Here is a 21,320-nt window from a genome sequence, read left to right on the forward strand (position 1 = left end):
AAACGCTGCAAATACCTTTTGTGACGCTTAAGGACAGTGTACAGTAGTCGGCAACATGCAGCATATAGGTATATCAAGAATCGTCGATCCACAGTACAGGAATTCTCACTTGCTAGAATATTGCAGTCTTGGCTATCCGAGGAAGATAAAGAATTAGATGTAGCTGGAGCTTTGGAAAGTCTAAGTTGATGGAAATCACGAAAAAGCATTGCAGGTACACGTAAGGAATGGGCCACATGGTAGGAATCCATTTCGAACAAAGAATGTCTTCCAGAGATTCTTGTCAGTACCTCAACACACATTAGAATGACAGATCCTGAATCTGGATCAGTTACACCCCCTTTATGCTCTAATTTGCCATAGAATATGAACGGACTGTGCAAGTGCAGAACTATGTTGAAGAGGCAACTGATAAAGCTTTGAATGTGTCTTTTAACCACATTCAGGCGTTTGCGTCCTACAAAGCAAGCCAACAGTCAGAACCAACCTTCCAATTTGATTCATGAACTAGTGCAGCAATGATTGGAAGTCAATTTTTGGATAATTAAGTGTAAAAATAAAGAGATAATACAGTATAAACTTCATAAAAATGTCCTGAAAGCATCTCATATCTTCGGCTAACAGTTATTTTATTAAAAATTATTTTCAATCCATATAAATTACAATAAAAATAGATCTTTATCTTCTGTCTATTAATTTGATAAAAAAAAGTGTAATCTACAAAATCACAATAAAAAATGTGAACTATCCAATTTGGGTTTCAAAATACTTCTGTTTCTGGCATGAATTTACCATGTTGGTAATCAACTCCACCCAACACAACAAGGCCTTATCGACAGAAAATATTATGGTTCTTTCATTAAAGAGTCTAAACAATTACCAGTAATCCATCCATGGCCATCTTATCAGTCTCCTACCATGTCATGTAAGTATATCTTAGCAAATTGTAAAACTTAGATACGTCATCAAACACAGGTATAACACAACAGCTTCACAAAAATACCAAAATTCCTACAAAATCATGGCAGGCCTAAACAAAAATAAAAATGTACATAATTACATTATATATGGCAAGCATTAGGTTTTGATCAATTTATTTAGAAAATAAGCAACTGTATACATATATGCCATTTGCCCTTAGTCTTCCATAGAATTCTCAAAGTACCATTTCTTTCATTACAAGAATAAACAAGTTCATGTAATTTTATATAGAATATTAGTAAAATAAAAGAACTGGCACACGCTAATATATTGTTTGAATATTTAACCAAGAGTTGGATAAGCATAAAGATGATGCAAATTCATGGAAAACCTAAAGTGATCCTTTGAATGCAACCAAGACACATTTAAAATGCTACGGTCCACAGATAATAAAATTGACTCTCCTCTTTGATATGAAGCTTCCACCAGTCAAATAACAATTTGTGCAACACTTACTTCATTGACCTTAGTGCATGTAGTGAAATGATAATTTCATATTTGTGTTATCTTCAATCAAGCAGCGAAGAGATATGCTATATAATTTTACCTGAAACAAACTCAAGAACCAAGTCCAAGCAGTCAATGCCAGCTGCAACAAATGAGGAAACCTTTCCCCCACCAGCACTTCCAGTATTTATCTGGTAGATCATCAAGGAGCCTTCCTGCACTCCAACTAATGCTCTCTCTAAAGCCTGTACTGCAGACAACAGATGCAACTCTGATGGTTTTTTGATAAACTCTTTGAATGACATCCTCAACCTGGTTTTGAATTCATCTATAAAATGAAGCCCCTGAGAAAGAAATGACTTATGCGATTCTATATGGCCATCAAGCGTCTTAGCACTCGACTCCATGTCATGAGATGCCAAAGTAGCTCTTTTACCCTGTAAAGAAATGCATCTTCCAATGGCCTTTAAGTGCAAATCTATCAGCTTGGCATAGATAGTTCTAGAAAGAGCAGGATTGGTTAAAGGAAAATGACCCCCTAGTTCTTCCAGAAACTTTAAAACACCATCTAACCAAACAAAAGAAAATGGTTGGGGCTCATCAACCATATCAGACAACTCCAATAACAAGAACTGTGAAAAGCCAAGAAAAGTAGGCACCAACCTTGATAACAAGGGAGTAGAGTAGATCAGCAAATGAAGCCTCAGCACTGCTGAAGAGGCAATAAATAGTTGTCTGAGTAAAATTGCTGCTTCAGGATTTTCACCTTTTAACAAGCTTAGCAGAAAATGAATGTTTACACGTCGCAACTCAAATATATCAGACTCAGCCAAAAGAGTGGCAGCACATTCTCCCTTGTCTGACTGAAACATTTTCCTCCAGACACTAGAAGATTCAGTGTCATTGTCAATGTCAAATGACGCTGAGCATCTGCTTGAAATTTCTGAATTGAATTGTTGTCTTCTGCATAATATGTTGCTCTCACCAGCAGGGGCTGTAAGTGAAGATTCTTCTGCAGCTGATGAAGCACTTTTATGGTTTGATTTGGGAAAACTTTGAACATTGTCTAAGTTTTCAGGCAATTGACCATTATCAAGAAACAACATGCATGACAAAAAATAAAAAGAATCTACAAACACATCTATACAACTGTTGAGTTCAGAGATCGATTCACACTTTCCTCCAAACAATTTAATTTTAAGATTAAAATTTTTAGCTTCTACGCGATTGATGGTAGATGCCAGACCCCAAAGAAACCCTTGAATGCAAGAAATTATAGAAGATAGTTTATTCAAATCCAGAACACTGACAAGTCCCTTTCTTTCAGCATCACAGATCGAATTCTTCAGGGGAACAAGTAAGATACTTATCTGTTCCTTCAAAGTTTTGGCAAGAAAGACCACAGTTTTCCATGCATCAATACCTTCAGAGTCGTCCAAACATGAATCCAATTCAATTAAACAACTCTTTTCATGGAGAGTACCAAAACCAAGTTGCTCATCACAAGGCTTTTTGGCATTCATAAGATGGTGAACCGCAAGACTAGAATGAGCTCTGTTTAATGTCAAAAATACATAGGAGGTGTTATCCATCAATGAGAAGATCAAATGTTTTACTTGACTAGCACTATCTTCTGAAAACGCATTTTGAATTCCAACCACCGCAAGTACTGACTTTGAAAGCCACAAACCAGGCAAGGGGCCTTCAGATAGCATTTGAGTCACTGGGGATTGACTACCTTCCATTTTATCCTCACAAGATGCCACTATTAGATATTTCAGGGCCCTCCGACAGGATACAAACAGTCTGACAAGCTCATAATGATGCAAGTATAATGCACTAGGACTGCCTAATAAGCTGCCAACTACAAGCCTGAAAAGCACAGAATCAGTCATATTAATGAGATCTGCTGATGTGCTTGACAAGTCCATCATTATAAACCAAAAGCAGCATTAACCATGATAAAATAATAACTTCCATAACCTATACTGTGTTCCTTAGGGTCAAAGAGTGTGTGTACACACATGGATGCATGCACAGCAGTGTAACTGTGTAAGCGAGTCCATCCAGCTAACAAGCTACTCAAACTCGATTTGTCCCCCACCTCAGCATAACCCCAACCTATTCAATGTTGAGCTGCTTGAGCAGCTTAACATGCTGAGATTAATTTTCAAAAGAACTTGACTCAGCACGCTTGCACGCCAAAATGTACTTTTCTTATTTCATTATATATATAGTATCAATGTAAACATGTGCACAATATAGTAATAGGCATCAAAGTTGTGCTCCAACTCCAGCTCAGTACTCACTTGTAGGCAAACCAAGCTGAGTCAAGCTTGAGTTCTAAAACAAGTATCAATCTATGTTGGCTTGACTTGACTCAACAGGATTGGTACTCCACGGACGTAGGTGCACTGCCGAACCACACAAACTATTGCGTTCTTGTTTTGTTCTATTTTTCTTTCAATTTTCTGTGTTTGTACACATAACCCTAAGTTGTGTTTCACAACAATGCCTAAAATTGAAACAGTTAAAAAAAAAAAAAAGCAATTTAAGAATTCTCACTTCTTATTTTATTTATTGTTTTCCAATTCTATGACATGTACATATATTATGAAAATTTACAAACAACATAAGCTTCGCCTGCAAATAAATTTGTGCATTGGCCTCTAGCTTGATGAGTAGAGATGAGAATAGTGTACCTTTCAAGGTTAAGAATATAAGTAGCATAAAGTGAGAATGATCTAGAACTTGAATACCCTTTCGGCATCCAACACAAAAGACTAAGCAAACTCTGACATGTTTTGATTTCCATGCTGATTACAGCAGGAGCCTTGTGCTCCTGACAACATTCTTCAGGCAGCTTGTTACATGAACTGGAACTCGGTTTTTCCAGCAAAGAACATCCATGAGAAAAAGGCTTGTTGCCGGAGAAAACCGCTGATGAGTTGTCAAGAGTGCTTAAAACTTTTTGCCAACTAGGTGGTGAATTGAAATCAACATCTCCATATGAAGAATCGCAAAATATTTCTAATATTATCTTCTCCAGAATGCGGCAAAATCTTGATGCAAAATATCTGCGCACAAGCTAGTAAAAAAGGAAATAATGAATACATGCAAGTAATAATTTCCACCCACAAATACAAAAGTAGGTTACTAAGAAAAGTATATGAGAAACAAACATATGTGAAAACACAATAAACGAACAAAAACTCACAAACAAAACGATGTGTGTGTGCGTGCGTGCAAGAGAGAGAGAGAGATAGAGAAGTGGCAGAAATTTTTATTTGTATTTTTTTAAATGAAGGCCTTACTCGTTGTTCATACAGAACCATGTCCTTGAGAAGTTCATATGAAACTTGACAGATGGTGATATTACTTAAATGGACAGGTGCACTGAATTTCTGCAGTCCAACAACCCCAAAATTGCTTCTTAGATAGGGAAGGGAATTGGAGATTAAAAGTGAAAGGAACATCTTCAACTTCTTCTTTGCAGCATGAGCACACCAAACATCAATATTATGACAAATAATCCACCAAATTGCAGCAGGCAATGACTTCTCATTTACAGTACAAATATTCAAATCCCATGCATCACTTTCGCATGGATTCTGAGTATTTACATTATTAGATACTACACCATTACAAACCAAGCTAGATGATTTCTTTTTACCTACAAGTGGGAGGTAATCCATCATGAAACTTGTCAAACTTGCAGCTTCTTCCCTGAAAGCTGAAATACTTCTTTTCCACTTTTTCCTTTTTCTACTATATAGAGACACATCAGTATCATCCATCAACTTTATTTGTACCAGTTGATCATTCCTCTGCATTAAATATTCAAGAGACCTTATCTGCCTATTCAAATCAACAAGCCTCTGTAAGGCCAAAGCATGCAGCACATAAATCAAGGGCACGCAACTTGGATCACCATCCTGAGAATAAATGTCCAAAATGGATCGTATGACAGTGAGGAGTGAAACTGAAGGTTGAGCTATCCAAAAGAAATAGCCTTCATCTTTGCAATCAGTCCTCTCCATCAAATCCCTTCCAGAGTAGGCAGTATATGAATCCCCCATTATTGCCGACATCTTTCTTGAAGCATCTGGAGTCACTAGGCTGATTGCTTGTCGATATAAACTTCTGCTGGACATGTACAATCGAAAGAAGAACAGAAAAACCCAGTGCATTGACTGTCCAAAAGTCTGCAAGTCATTTTTGCATCCAAACACTCTACTATTTGGAGTTCTTCCAGTGATGGAAAAAAGGAACTTATTCACATCAACACCATCCGGCCACTGTGCAACCAGATGACTCAAGCTGGGGCGTAATACTGTCATCAGGCCTTCTATAGAAATGCCGATAACATGGCTGTTCCCTGGGGTGGCCGTCAGTGAATCAAGAACTAGTGTATACATTTCAGACAACACTCTTCCCAAAATTTCTGCTTGGAGATCAAAGTCCGGCATGTTACAATTTTTCACATTCAATTCACCAAATTCTGCTGGAGTATTTACAGAACAACTAATTTTCAGCCATTCTAGGGATTCAGAAATATCCATTGTTAGGTGGTGAATACATCCACCTGCTTGTCCTTCGGGCACAGATTTCATAGCATTGTAAATGGCAAGCCTAAACTGTTGTGAGCACAATAGCATTCCCATTGATTTTGCATAAGCTTCATAGGATAAAGAATTCGTGCAGGACAAGTATCTGGAACAATTCTTTTCACCATTGCTTTCACGTAATACTAAAAGCCTCACCGCTTTACAGAGTGAAAAAATAGTAATATTCACCTACAAGAGCTCAAAATTATAAGCACCAAACATGAAAACTATCCATGATTCAAAACAAACAGTTTCTTAAGAGGAAAAGCAATTATATATCTAAAAGCAGAACAAGAGGATCTCTTTGGCCTCCAAAACCCAAACACTAAATCCCAGAAATTTTGAATTGAAAAATAAAACAAATAATAACTCATCTAAACTTTTTTACACAATCAAATAAATGAATAACATTTTTTATTATAAGGATGCGAATTTAAGATGTGTATTTATTGGACTCTTTTAAAAAAATAAACACATTCAAGAACAAAAAAACATTTGAATGGAATAAGGGTATTAACCAACTCAGCAAATTAAAGAGAGTAATTAATTGCACAAAAGAAGGATACTCCCCACCATTTGGAGAGAAGAGTATATATATATATAGACACACACATACATACACATGCACAAATTTACTGACTTGATAGACAGAAAACAGCAGATAAGTATGGTTTGAAACTACAACTTGAAACTTTTTAGATAACTAATAATCAATAATTTTATAAAAGCAACATTTTAGCCCATGGATTCAACCTTCTCATGTCGCAGATAGGTTAAAAGTCTGCCAAAAATCTCACAAGAAGGTACCATACTAACCTGTCGAAGTTCGCCATATAGATTAATCAACTGGCATCCAAGGTCCACTATTTCTGAAGTTAACATGCATCGATCTCGTGCATTCACCAAAGAATGGTCAATGACCAAATATGACAGCATCATAAGCCATAGCCTATCCAAATCATTCCCAACAACCTCATATTCAATTTCTAAGAAATACCTGACAGCGACAATAAGTTCTTTGGCTATTAAATTTAATGTTTCCATATGGGTTCCATTATCAGCATCAAATGTCAACAGCCAAATTTCATTTATTTTAGTGGAAAATGACATAATTAAATCATAACCCGCCTTCAAGAAATTAAGATAAGTTCCTTCAGAGGTATCCTCCGTTCGCACATATATCTTCTCATGCATAAAGCTGGCAAGTAACTTAGTGGTAGATCTGACTATGCAGTGAACATCCCACAACAAGGGTCCAACATCCAGTTTAGCTTGAACATAACTATTAATCTCTTGCAACAAAGGCTCCATAATCTTTACAAAGAAATCAAAAATTGTTTTCCGTGTCTCTGCTTTCAAATAACTTGCATGAGAACGCTTCTGTATTACAAAATCACTATTCCCATTAAACATTTTAGGCAAAGTATTGTCATCCAAGCACCTTGAACCTCCATCTTTCCCTATCATCTTAGAACCTTCAGGTAGTCCTGAAACTCCTTTTTGCCTTTTTACTACATCAACAAACACATGAAACAGCTCTCTTATGCCTCCTAATGCCACTACATTCTTGCCAGCCACAATTTTTTCCAACCTACCAAATAGATGTCTATGATAACTTACAATAACTGTTTTTGTGTCTTTCTGTTTTCCATCATTGGGTGCAACACACTTTTCCATACTACGTATGCTGAGGAATCCATCCATGTGAGCAGGATGAAATAACCCATGAGACAAAACTTCCCGAACTAAATTCTGTAGGCTTCTTCTCTGCCCAGAATTATTGCCATCTACCTGAAAATGCAACACATCCAACAAATGTAGCAGTGGCGGAATAAGTGTATCTATAAAATCACGAAATCCATTTTTGCGACATGGGTGGACCCTCAAGAACTTGGCAAATGCCTCTAGCACCAAACATGACAACCGCGTAACAAAAGCCTCAGAACTTCCACCACCAAGATTATCATCATAAATTTTGCAGACAGCCTCAACCACAGCATCAACAGTCAAAATCCATAAATCTAAATTAGGATTCAACACCCCAGCACAGGATGAGAATACCAACGAAACACAGTCAAGAGCAATGCTGTACAATTCAAATCCTTCACCAATAAACAATGATTTTTTTGAATGCACGGATGCATCATTTATCAAGGACAATGCGTTGCTTGCAATGCAGCAAATAGCCCGTAAAAGATCCCGCGAGAAGCTCAAGGAAACCTTCCATTTCAAAGACTCCCCCAAGCAAAATTTGAAAATATGCCAGCAGCGAAAATCCAAACAGGACCCAATAACCTTGGACCGAGGTTCATCCCCGCCAACCCTAATTTTCTTTGCTGAAGAAATCAACAATGACTGTACCCATTTATTAAGAAAAACAACTAGGCGTGAAATGCTCAGTGTCTCAAAACCTTGATTACTGTCTTCACTTTGTTCATTAGCTCTCAAATTCACGAAATCATAAGCAAGTTCTACTTTCCTGCATCAAAATTCCACATTGCTCAGACTTAAAAACCCCAACCCACTAAATAAGCAACTATATTTTGAAACCCGGCAGCGCCAAATCCACATTTTAGTCAAATAGTAATTCTACAAAGCCAAGACGGGGTGGGAGAGATTAAGATTATCAGATTACCTTTGAACATCTAGGTCTCTGTCCTGGATTGACAATATTAACTGAAGATTCCTCCATGGACGACCTTCTTCGAGCTCGTGGTTTGGTTCTTCTCTCTGTACGGCCTCTTTCATTGGCTCTCTCTCTTTCTCCAAGGCATCGGCGCGGGGGGTTTTCGAAGCCCTTTTTTTATCTTCCTGAGGATTTCTTAGCTTTCTCTTTTTCTTCTTCGAGTGTTTTACTTCTGAGTCGGCCATTGTGGAGTTGCTCAGTCTGTAACAACTCGCAAGGGGAGCTGTTGGAGTTGGGCGAGGAGAGGGGTGGGTTTTTGTCTCAACCGTGACAGGCTCCCGAGGGTTTATCGGAGAAAAGTTCATTTGGAACGAGCACGCATCGCAAGCTTTACACCCAACCAGTCCTATTACGCCACGTCAGCATTTTAAGATAAAACTATGCCTAATTTGCAAAAGAGGGTAGGTTTTATTTTAATACACCCATGTCCACTTTGTAGGTTAATTTTTTTAATACCCAATCTAAAAGTTAAGCAACTGACACAAATTTCTTATCTTGATTTGAATTTACGTGTATCTGAACAAAATATAATATAATAATAAATTTAATTTGTCTAAAACTATTTGAATATAAATTTAAAATTCGAAATTCATACTCTTAAAGGCAATTTTTAAATATTTTACAAAATAAAATTCCTTATATCAAGTTTGTCCTTTCTTTGATTTGTAAATCTTAATCGGAAGCAATTTATATCCAAAAAGTACATTCGATAATTAAATATTTTTGAATTTTATCTTACTTTATAAAATGAAAGTGGTTGTTGGATGAGGAAATTTGTCAAATAAAGAATTAGATTACATTTGTTTTGTGGAATGTCTACTTTCAATAATAGATTAGTTTCGTAAGTTAGTTATAATTAGTTATATAAAAAATTATGTCGTCGCTCTAAAGTAAATAATAATGTGAAACATTTTATAAATCCATTAGAAAGAATAAATAAAAAATAACTAATCCCAAACTTTATCATAGGATATTTATTCATTTCTTATTACATGTTAAATGAAATAATTGAGAATATATAATAAATACTGTCGTATTCCAATAAATAGCTATTCTGCGGAATCAAATGGACAATTAGAGAGAGGTAAGGAAAATAAAAACTCTAAAAAATGCAAGCTGTTGAAGCTAGAAGTTAGCATAGCTATAATAAATCAATAAGTATAATTTCAAATTTGATTTTGACGAACAAAAATTATAAATAAGTTTCATACAATACTTGCTTCCTGTTCAATGCTAGAGATGTTACACAAATCAAACACAACGTTGTAATTATCTTTTTCATTTTTAATTGTCAAGCCATACCTTCTATAATACCCTTGAACATTAAAATTTAAGAAGATAATATAGTATATGAATTACATTTGAAACTTTGTTGAGGAACCATATTATGAAATTTTGAAGTTTGGAATGCAGATATGTGATTTTAAGTGCACTTCTTTTTTTAGCGAAAATTGCAAAATAACCTTCAAAAAATTTAGACACGATTAAATTTAGATTTGTGTAAATTGAAACAAAATCTAGCATAAATATATAAACTTCATTCTAAGTATACAAATCAAAATTCAAAAACTCAAAATCTATCTTGCAACTGTGTTTGGTGGAAACAATGATCGTACTTCCAATCGCATCCATTTGCATAAATATATATATATATATATATATATATATTGAATAAATAATACGCGTCTAGCTCGAGCAGCAAATTGGTAAATAAAATAAAGCAAAATTGCTGTGTTATATAATGAGGGAAAATTACACTTCTTCCCTTTACTATTGAAAAGAAAGATGCGATCTATCATTTCTAAATATAGACCAAGGGTACCTAATGTTTTTTTCCACCCTAAGTGTATAATATATTATATATAAGCAAACAAATGAAAATATCTTCCAGAAAGAAATTTTTTTGCAATAATGAGAAGTGCTCTTTAGGTTTACGGACAAAATTAAATTAAGGGATAAAATGACTCTCTCAAAACTGGTGAATCTTCAAAAGCCAACAACCCAATCACCAGGGAATGCACAACGGAGAGTTCAAGTATTCTCTCTCCATCTGTGATTGCATTTGAGGCATGTATAGGTGATTGTTTGCCCTTCATCAGCAGATCTCATCTGTAGAACATAGGGAGAAAGATTTCAAGCATGAATGATCAGACAAAGACCAAGCCGATCACAGTTGCAAGTTAAATTCAAATAATGTACAAATAAGTGCCAGGAGATTTACTTGTCTGGCTTCATACTCTGCTTTGGTGTAGTTACAATTTGGACATGCCTGATTTGTCTGTTGGACAAGTTCAATACGATAAAAATAAATAACATTGAATACCAGAACAGTAGCATCTCCCAGAAATGAAAATTGATAGAATGAATTGTACTTACCGTCGATTTTTTAACCTTCACTTCGTCAAACTTAATTCCGTCCAGTTTTATAAGAGGCTCTATGTTCAGCTCTCTTCTTATATCCTGCAGCAGAACATGGACACATGGGGGGGAAAAGTTGACAGTCAAACACCATGATGAATTTTAGTACAAGATAGAAGTGAACAAAAGAAACAGGCCTCAAATTTGAATCTCATGCATACTGCAAAAAAGAAACTCGTTCACCAAGAGTTGACAAAACATATAAACAGGGTTTAGATGCTCAAATACTAGATTTTCTATGTTGAGTCCAGTAAACAGTGGTTTCTCGGCATTCGCAACAGGCCAAGGTTCTCCAAAATTTTCCTATTATGGAGAAATTTGTCACGCATCAATATCACATTTGCTAGTCTTATTCTAAACATTTTTCTCTTTACTAGTAAATTTTGTAAGTGTAATTATGTAATTAAACTTGGTGTGTGCATCTGTTACTCTATACTCCTCGTAGTTGGAGTGGGGGCAAAAGCCCTAACAAACTAAAAAGAGACAATTGGACCTGAGTTCCAAATTACATCTTTCTTTCTTAGCAAAGGCAAGTCCTGAGTATAATTTACAATCAGCCCATACATTACCCACTCTATAAACATGTTGAACTCTGGTAAGTTAAATCTCAGCTGGTAAAAAGCAAAAATAAAGGATCAGAACAGAACTTTGATAAAGTATTCAAAGGCCCCAATCATGACTTAAAGGTTCCTAGAGGATGAGAACAATAGCAGTCCTGAGATCCCATTGTTACACTATTCTACTAAAGCCCTCCTGCAATGGCCGAATAAGACCTGCATAAAAATGCCCAGGGTTCAACTTCTGTCTCTCTTCTTTCTTCTCCTTACCCAAGTTCCTGGATAGAAAGATTGCTTGGAATTGCTCACATTTGTTACCTGGACCCTCATGATTTGAGTTTCCCATTGTGCCTGTAACCCCATGCACCTAGGGGATAATCATCCTAAATAACCATAGGGAAGACATCTGAAAGCTGATTTGATAAATTAATCGCTGCATTGCATTATCTGCTGCTTTGCTAAAAAGTGCAACACCAATTTGATGCTCTGAATCCCCCCTCCCCCACCCCCGCGGGGGGTAAGACTAGTGAAAAGAATATGCGTCGGTATTAATTAGTTTTAACAATGATAGACCATTTAAATAGTACAGTTGACCATAACTGATAAAATATTTTACAAGAGAGATTCAACCTCATTAACTTAACTTGGCATGTACATTTGCCAATAATTCATTTATTTGCAAAGTGGGTATGAACTTGACCATAAATTTGAGAATATTGTTATCAATAAAAAGCTGTGTTTCTGCCTTTCATTCAACTGGTTATGTAAAACTACATATGATTTGTCTTCAAGGATTGATTAGTTAATTTTCCAAGTTTAAATTGGGTAAAATCATGATAGCTTCCCCACACGTCACTCAAATCTAAAAACATTGACTTGATGATAGAACTTATTAACAGTTAAGTGCATAGTTTGCATAATAATTATGGTTGTGTTTGTTGCTTGTTTGTGGGCAAATGCAGGCACGCATGCACTCCACCAAGATGAAGGTATAAATTTTTAGTTACAGCCACCTGAAGCCACAGAAAATGATCTTGAACATTGAATTGAATGTTAATGATGGTCAAATTTCCGTCTCATGATGGGGCTTGATCTATGTTGTTTAACTTAAAAGAGTATTTTTAAGAAAATAGTTTTTTTCATTGAAAAAAGGGAATTATATTAAGAGAGAGAAAAAAAATTTAAAATATTTTTTAAAAATCTAAAAACAGAAGTAATTTTTCTTATTACATTGACCAACTCATCAGATTGGGCCCAAATTTTATTAGTATCAAGTTAGGAACAAGAAAGTGTTCTATATAAAGGTTGGGATTATTTGTATTGCCACATGGGCCTCACAAGAAAAGGTGGCATCAAATTTGTTGACAATCAAGTGTTACTGGAGGTTATACTCTGTGTGTTTGTGTTGGGGAGAAAGAGAGGAGGGGGGAAGGGCCTGTCGTGAATCATGATTTTGCTCCCTCAAAAATTTTCAAATTTATTTTCATAAATAGGTTAAAACACAAATTTGGGCCCCATGCATAGAGCTGTCACAACTTTAATTCCCTAAAATTAAAATATTTCAATTTCATCCTCATAAATTATGGTTAAAATAATTTTTGTCCTAAGATATAGAGGAAGAAACTAGCTTTCAATATTTCAACCATCTAATGAAGAATTGTTCATTTCCTATTTTCTAGGCAAACATCGTCCATCTATCCCAGTCTTCATTTTCTAGTCCAAACTAGTTCAATATGAAGATATTTTTTAGACAGTGACCCTTTCAAAAGAAACTACAACATCAATGATAGGATTATAAAAAAAAAATTTGAATGTTCATAAGAGGGAGGGAGGGAGAGGAGAGAGAGAGAGAGAGGGAGGGAGGCAGATGGAGGAAAAAATTCCATCAGGAAGCAGAAGTTTTTAGCCCGAGCCCAACCACACGACAGGGATAGATAAAGTAGCAAGTAGCAACATTGCAAGAAAAATAGTGATCTTTTGACTGAGCCTATAGACACCCCAATTTTAACCGGGCCGTTTTAGGAAGACTCAGCGTAATTAAAGTTGACTTTATTCCCATAAATGGGAGGATCCGAATGAGTCCCTTTCAAAATCAAGTCCTTGAGTCCCAAGTCTTCAAAATTGAGTCCTTTTACTTCAAACGAGAGTTCCGGTTAGTTCAAAATTGAGTCCCGGTTTATTGTCAAAAACAAGTCCTGATTATTCCCAAATCAAGTTTTGGTTATTTGTGAGGGAGTCCCTTTAATTTTAAAAAATTAATTTGAATCCCTTTTATTTTATTTGAGTTCAGATCCTTTTATTGCCGGGAATCAAGTCTTTAAAAAACCTGGGACTTTCCTTTTGGGAAGACAAAAGTTGGACAACAAAAAATAAATATATAAGAAATTCAAAAATAAAAAAAATAATAATAAAGGGAAAAGCATGTGCATAACCGATTCACTCCCAAACCCCAATAATAGAACTGCGTGGGGGAGAAATTCATTTTCACTGTTCACGCAGCAAGTGAAGCAGGGGTCCTGATTTTCACTATTCACTCGTCATCCTAGCAGAGACTCCCCTCACCATCGATGTCCCTCTCTCAGGCACTCTCTCTCCCTCATCACCATCTTCACACCATCACCATCGTCACCACCACCCTCGGCCGTGAGCCACCACACCAGCCTCCATCCTCACCTCTCCATCTCTCAGCGCACACACTCGCGCAGGGGGAATTCATTTCACCGTTCACAGACACGCAGGGGGGATTCTGCATTTTTACTATTCCTCCGTTACCTTCCTCTCTCTCCCTAACCCCCTCTCCGGGTCTCTCTTGCAGGCTCTCCCTCGCAACCCAGCTCCCCTCTCTCACCCTTGCCATTCCTCCAACTCCACCACCGCCTGCAAGCGCCATCAGCAATCTTGTACGCCACCACCGCAGTGCTCTCACAGAGCTCTCAATCCATCCATCACTCAGCTTCTCACTCGGCAGAGAGTTTTTCTTCATTTTTTTTTTCTTCCACGAGAGGGGGCACACACAGCAGGGAGTCTTTCATTGATAGCTCACGCACAGGGGGACTGTTCATCATCACCCCACACGGCTCAACAGCTCTCATCCGCATCAGTCTTCATCTCCCCAAACCTCCACGGCATCTCCCATCGTCACGATTCACCATTCTCCGATCCCAGCACACAGGCCACCATTTTCCATGCTCTGAACCTGCTCCATCTCATCTCTGGTCATCACGCTCACCCTCGGCAACTCCCATCCCACTTGCTGCTGCAAGCAAATCAAACAGCAGCTGCTACCTCCTCTACATCACCACAGCAAGGCCACGCCGGCACCACCAACCTTCACCAACTCTGGCATCCCCCTCACGGTCTCTCTCAACCTCCATCTCTCACAAGCACGGCTCTCTGCTCTCTCATTCTTCTCCCCTCTTCTCAGCTATGGAATCACAGGGCACCTAGGTCGGCATTTGGTTTCTGGGGTTTTGTTCTCCCGTGCATTTGAGTATTGCTGGCCTTGCATTTTCTCTGAAGTTCTTTGGGTGATTGTTTGATTCATTGGGTTTTTCGCCTGTTGTGTGGCCGTGTGCAGCCTGAATACCTGGGCGCAGGGTTTCCCTGATGATGGCCTGGATGCATATATCAAGTGTTTGACATGAGTTCCCTGTGGTTATTGCAACTCACTAACACCCCTACACAAACCATTACGCACCCTTTCACACACTTACTAACTTATATACTAACTCATATACTAACTCTTACTAACCCATTTATTTACTTGCTTACTAACTCTTACTAACCCATTTATTTACTTGTATACTAACTTGCATACTAACCCATTTATTTACTTGTATACTAACTCATACTAACCTGCATACTAACTTGCATACTAACCCATTTACTTACTTGTATACTAACTCTTGCTAACTTGTATACTAACCCATTTACTTACTTGTATATACTAACTCTTACTAACTCGTATACTAATCCATTTACTAATTTGTGTACTGACTCATTTATTTACTTACACACACTTATGCACACACCGGCTTGTACACACATTCATGCACACACTTCTATACGCACGCTTGCACACACTTACACATTAACACACACCACCACACGGCTACATGTGCCGAGATTAGGGCGATCAATGCCCTTGATCTTGGCTCACCAAAACGGTCGTAGCTAAAATTGACACCAAGAGGTCAATTGGGTGTTCGTCGTGAGATCTTATGGTTTCCATTGGCGAGTCCGCCCCAAAGCCTCTCACACTTTTATTTATCATTTTTCTTCTTTGTTTATATTTTTGCTTATGAATGTTCCGGTGCCGGTTAAATACTCAGCGGTACCTAACATGATCGTAAGCTATATTGACAGTGGCAATCTTCCCTGCAAAAATCACAACACACAACCTCGAACACTTTCACGGCAGACCCACTGGACCAGGTTCAAACCGGTTTTCTTATTTTCTTTATTCATTCATTTTTTTTGTATTTCATTGTTTAAAAAGTCCAAAAAATATGAAAAATCGCAAAAATTCAAAAACCCGGAAAAATCATAAAAATATTTCTGACTTGATTCTCACCATTTTCCTTAATTGTCCTTATGTTATTTAATTGTTTAGAAATTTGATAAAAATATGAAAAAATCATAAACATCTAAAAAAATTAGAGAAAACCCAAAAAAAATGTTTTGAGGTCAAGAAATTGTTTTTGCAAATCTGTTCATCCCGGATGAGTTTTAAAACCTCCCAGAAGATTTGGAAAATACTATTTGATACTTCGAAAAATTCTATGGAGTTTGTGAAGCAATTCTGGGAGCTATTTTTGTAAAAATATTTTCTTGATTTTCTTCCCAATGATTGCAACAAAAGGGTATGGGCTTTCTAAACTTCGTATACCCCGGTTCTGAGGGAATATGTATATTATGTACATATTTGTGTGATTCATTTATTCACATATTGTTTATTTATTTGCATTTTGTAAATTCACAAGGGAAGTAAAATTAAAGACTTTTTGAAATAAATTTGGGGTAATTTTTAATTAATTAGGTACCGTTCGAAAGAACGGGCGTGCAGGGGGTACTCGTACCTTCCCTTCACGTAACCGTGCTCCCGACCCCTGCTCTCATAATGCAGACCAATTCTACCCTTAATTGGTTAGTAATCAAGTGTTCTAACACTAAAATGTTAGTGGCGACTCCATCACACCTTATTTTCCATGAAAATTATTTTTAAAACCAACACCATTTTGTCCCAAGTTCGCATCCGGGAACGTCGCGACAGAGCCCACAAATCCTAAAAGTTTATTCAACAAGGATTGGAGGTAAATGTTTTTTCAAAAATATAAATCAAATAGAAGATTGATACATATGGCCATTTTTCCCTTAGTTTTTAGAAGTTCTCACAGTTTTACTCCAAAAATGTAATTCGTGTTCATTTAGTAGAACAGAAAGGATTAAGTTTACAAGATATCATATGTGTGTGTGTGTGTGTGTGTGTGTATAAAATGTAAAATAAAGACTGTAAATAAGCTTTATTAATGCAAAATGACTTTAGATAGGAGATGAATGAATTTTAGAATCATGTGCATGTGTAAATATGTGTCCAATGCACATATGCATTGCATATATATTTGTATGCTTGTATAAATTAGATACATACTGCCTACTTCAACATAGTAACTGAAAGTACACTCAAAATCTTGTGCAAATCAATGAAGAACAAATATATTTTTCTTTTCTTAAATAATGCTATACAAAAAAAGCTCTACAAAATTCTTTTAACAGATACACATGGCATTACTATTCCATTATCTACCACATCCAAAGGGGATTGTCTTATTCACACTGAAAATTTTTTTTATGCAACTTTTTTTTTTAACACAAATCAAAATTTACCCCTTTTGTTATTAATATTCTAGCAATGTATAGACATATAGATCATATATGTCTCTGTGCATAGAGTGCATCACATTGTTTGTTCCCATCATGCAGTTCAAGCTATAGCCGTTATCAAGGCACATTGACTTCTCATCAAAGCAAAATCAACCAATTCTGAAGTCATACCTCGGCTGTAGCAGTGTAACATGTTTCCTTTCCAGCAATCTCTGGAAACACAGAAATTATAACAAAGAAAAATGCGTCAAAATACAATACAAGGAAAAGTATAACAGAGGAATGAGAAAAAACCAACAATTCAATATAGAGAAATCTCTGTGCCTATAGGGAACTGCCAGCTTGTCAATGATAACAAAACTATCAAACAGAATCATTATAAACCTCTATAACGTTTCAATTTTTAGTTTGAAACGAAGAAAGAGAACAAATTTTCAAAAGCATGTCGAAAATCCAGCAAGCAATTTTGAGTACAAGAAATTGCAACCAGATAGATATATTGGCTAAGAAATACATTTAAAATAAAAAATAAAAGACAAGCATTGCTCCATTTTCGCACCCTTCCCCGCCCCCCCCCCCCCTCCCCAAACAAAAAAAAAAAGGAAAAAAGACTAAAAAACATAAAATAATATAAAAACATGCATATGCCTGGTAAAATAAAAACGCAATTTCAATAATAAGTTTATGCCGACCATTAAAGTGGAGAAAAAAAAGGAGCATGCGTACAGCAAAAATAACATCAATCAAGATTATAATAAACAATTTGAAAGCATGTAACTTTTAGAAGATGCAAACTAGCCCCAAAAAAAAAAATGACTCATATAGCCAATCCCACTTAGAAATACTTATGTCTTTGTTGCTGCTCTCATAATAACCTTAAGTCAGGAACTCAGGATAACCTCTCATTAAGAGGGCAATAATATAACAATTTGGCGCTTTAGACAATTTTACATGACCAACATGACAACTATATTAATCTGATAATGGACACATAAAAGAATCATAAAGAATAAATACAAAAGACAGAAACAAAAATCATGACTTAATGAATGTGATACTCATGTCATTGGACTAGAGTAAAGAACTATGACTTGTCATATAACTTTCCGCAGCTGAATCACGACTAGTCCAAACACATTTATCAAATGCATCTTGCATCAAGATGACTGATCAGGCACTAAATAGAGGTAAGTTTTTGGTTAATCTGAAATCCATGGATCATGCTTTCTCAATTAGATATCAAATAACTTTTCCAACCTTCACCAATGATACGTAGTTGGATATAACTAATAAAGCACAGTATAACATCTAAAAAGAAGCACTTAAATCTATTAGTTTTAATTTCTAGAACTGAGATCAATTTAAAACACTTCACATGCTTCAAAATGATTTAGTAACTATAAGATTCAACCCAGCACACAACAACTATTTACCTAGTCAAACTGAAAACCTTCCACCAGTAACATTAGTAAGGGATAACATAAAAATGTTCCAGCAGCACTGCAAAATCCCTCTGCCCTAAGCGTGGCATGTCGTCAACGTTTGCACAATTCTGATCACAACATTCATAATAAATTCAATATAAGATTTTTTTGTTTTTTTGGTATGATACATAAATCATTTTTCTCTTAAGAAAAATCAGCTGCTAGCTGGTTTATACTGAATACTGATTAATTAAAATCACAAATGCCCTTGCATCCATCAGACAATGATAAATTTCAAATTAAATAAACAATTAAAAAAAATACAAAGATATAGGACTCATGATTTATTTAAAGCATTAGGACAACAAATTGAGAACAAATTACAAATTAAGAACTACAATGACAGATGGCCATACCCTTTAAGCTTTGCTTTGACTTGCACAGAGGACATATAGCATGCTTGGTCGAAGGGAAAGAAAGCATTGTCCCACAAAACTTGCAAAAGAGGAAATCTCGCCTTCTGCAATATGCCATGATATACCCTCCGACAAACTGTTGGCAGAAGATACAGTCCCACAGAAATTTACTAAGAATAGAAATGTATATGAGCCAGATTTTTTTCTAGAATATCATTCCACTGGGAACTCAAAAAATTCATAAATGCAGGATGCTTTATCCATTTTCTCGTCCAAATGCCAGAATAAAGAATTTTTAAAACAAACATTTTTATTAGTAGCATTGTCATGTTTTTGAATTAAAAAAAAAAAATCAAAAGAGTAAACAGAACACCAATTGTTTTCAAAAGACAAACAATTTCATAACAATGAATACCAATTTAAACATATTGTCTGACGTTGCAGCATTGTAGTAAACAAAAATATAATTCAGCACTTAAATTTTAAAATGGAGCCATTAATGATCCATCACATCAATTTCCTTTTCTTTTTTTTTTGGACTTTAAACGAAGAAAATTGGACCTAAGGACAGAAAGAGTATAAAATTCACTATGTTAATATTTGATGATTTAACAAGGATCAGTTGGGGATCATAAAATCCAATTTGGATACTGAACCAGAAAATTGTAAGATTTTATAAACTACGCAAAGTAACTACTGAAAAAATAATGCATATAAGGACTTGCAAAAGGTCATAAATAAATAAGCTTATAGCACATCATTAAGCATAAATATCATATAATACCACTAACAAAAGTGGAGTCCATTGCCGACTGTCATTATTATTTTCTAAAAAATTCATCAAACTTAAGATAAACACTGCAGAATTTTTTCTTTAACTAGTTCAATGATTTTCATATTTGATGGATACTCCATTTATCCTGCAGAAGCAACTGCTTCTTAACCTAGGTTTTATTGAGCATCTGTATTACTACGTTTGAGCATAGTTTGTGTTACTCTGTTTCCCTGGTAAATTCCTTCTGTAATAAATTTTTATGATCTTCGTATTTGATGGAAGCTTCGTTGAATCATCTTGTTCTTTCCTACAAAGAAAGAAAACAAAAAAAAACAAAAACAAAAACAAAAACTCCACTAAGTTACAATCAAAAGAAGAGAGGGTTTAAAACCTTAACCTGCTCTAGCGAATCAAAATGGGAGCGGCGTTCTCGTGGAGCGTCGTCGGCGTTTTGTCGGGGTTTGCTGCCGTCTTCAGGTTTTCCTGCAGCGGAGCAGGGCTCCAACGGCGTTGCTAGGTATCAAAAGGCCCAGGCGCTGCGTTGCTGGCTGCCCAAGACGGCGTCGTTTTGAGAGCCATAAGAGAAGATAAAATACCCGGGATTTTTTTTTTTTTTTTTTTGCTCGGCAGTACTTGTCATTTATCTAATGTCAAAAAAAAAAAAAAACTTGCTCTCGCGTGTCATTGTGAAAAATATTTCTATAAATTTTTTTTTTTTTTAAATAACTTATTTTCAAAAAAATTTCAAAGTTCATATTAAAAAAAGTTTCAAAATTTGTTAAATATGTTAAATATTTTTTATAATAACTATAAAAAAGATAGATTTTTTTAAAAAATTTTAAAAAACTATATAAGGTAATATTTGGGAATATGGTTTTTAGGATTTGAATTTGAATTTGTATAATTTTTATTTTGTCAGGGACCACCGACTCACGTACTAACTCCCAGACCATTCCAAGGAGGTTATCAGACGCCTTGAGGAGGCCAGCAAAGGAACACAGTTCCGATAAGGGTTTATGCATTGACGTCGAGAGACATTAAAGCTGGCAAAGACATTGTGACAAGTATTTTTATTACTTTACCATATAAAGTTGTTGTTTTGTTTGACTCAGGTGCCACCCATTCT

General features: G+C 35.9%; 2 protein-coding genes across 2 annotated transcripts in view; both read right to left on the bottom strand.

Moving 5' to 3' along the window:
• The window catches only part of LOC131156202 (uncharacterized), a 42,379-nt gene extending 33,361 nt beyond the window's left edge, over positions 1 to 9,018 (bottom strand). Inside the window, exons 1-6 of the mRNA XM_058109715.1 lie at positions 8,671 to 9,018; positions 6,852 to 8,514; positions 4,743 to 6,224; positions 4,131 to 4,516; positions 1,529 to 3,300; positions 16 to 457 (exon numbers count right to left, since the gene is read on the bottom strand). Coding sequence (XP_057965698.1) covers positions 16 to 457; positions 1,529 to 3,300; positions 4,131 to 4,516; positions 4,743 to 6,224; positions 6,852 to 8,514; positions 8,671 to 8,906 — 5,981 coding nt within the window. The 5' untranslated portion in view covers positions 8,907 to 9,018. The remainder of the gene's footprint in view (positions 1 to 15; positions 458 to 1,528; positions 3,301 to 4,130; positions 4,517 to 4,742; positions 6,225 to 6,851; positions 8,515 to 8,670) is intronic.
• Positions 9,019 to 10,415: 1,397 nt separating this feature from the next.
• On the bottom strand, positions 10,416 to 20,760 carry LOC131155215 (DNA-directed RNA polymerase I subunit RPA12). The gene is made up of 6 exons (XM_058108193.1): positions 20,592 to 20,760; positions 19,420 to 19,555; positions 17,751 to 17,791; positions 11,098 to 11,181; positions 10,943 to 10,999; positions 10,416 to 10,830 (listed from the first exon to the last, which is right to left on the bottom strand). The coding sequence occupies exons 2-6, from the start codon at positions 19,535 to 19,537 to the stop codon at positions 10,753 to 10,755; spliced, it is 378 nt and encodes a 125-aa protein (XP_057964176.1). The 5' UTR covers positions 19,538 to 19,555; positions 20,592 to 20,760; the 3' UTR covers positions 10,416 to 10,752.
• Between the last annotated feature and the right edge of the window lie 560 nt (positions 20,761 to 21,320).

The sequence above is a fragment of the Malania oleifera genome, chromosome 5 (assembly GCF_029873635.1).
Source record: "Malania oleifera isolate guangnan ecotype guangnan chromosome 5, ASM2987363v1, whole genome shotgun sequence".
Taxonomy (NCBI): Eukaryota; Viridiplantae; Streptophyta; class Magnoliopsida; order Santalales; family Ximeniaceae; genus Malania; species Malania oleifera.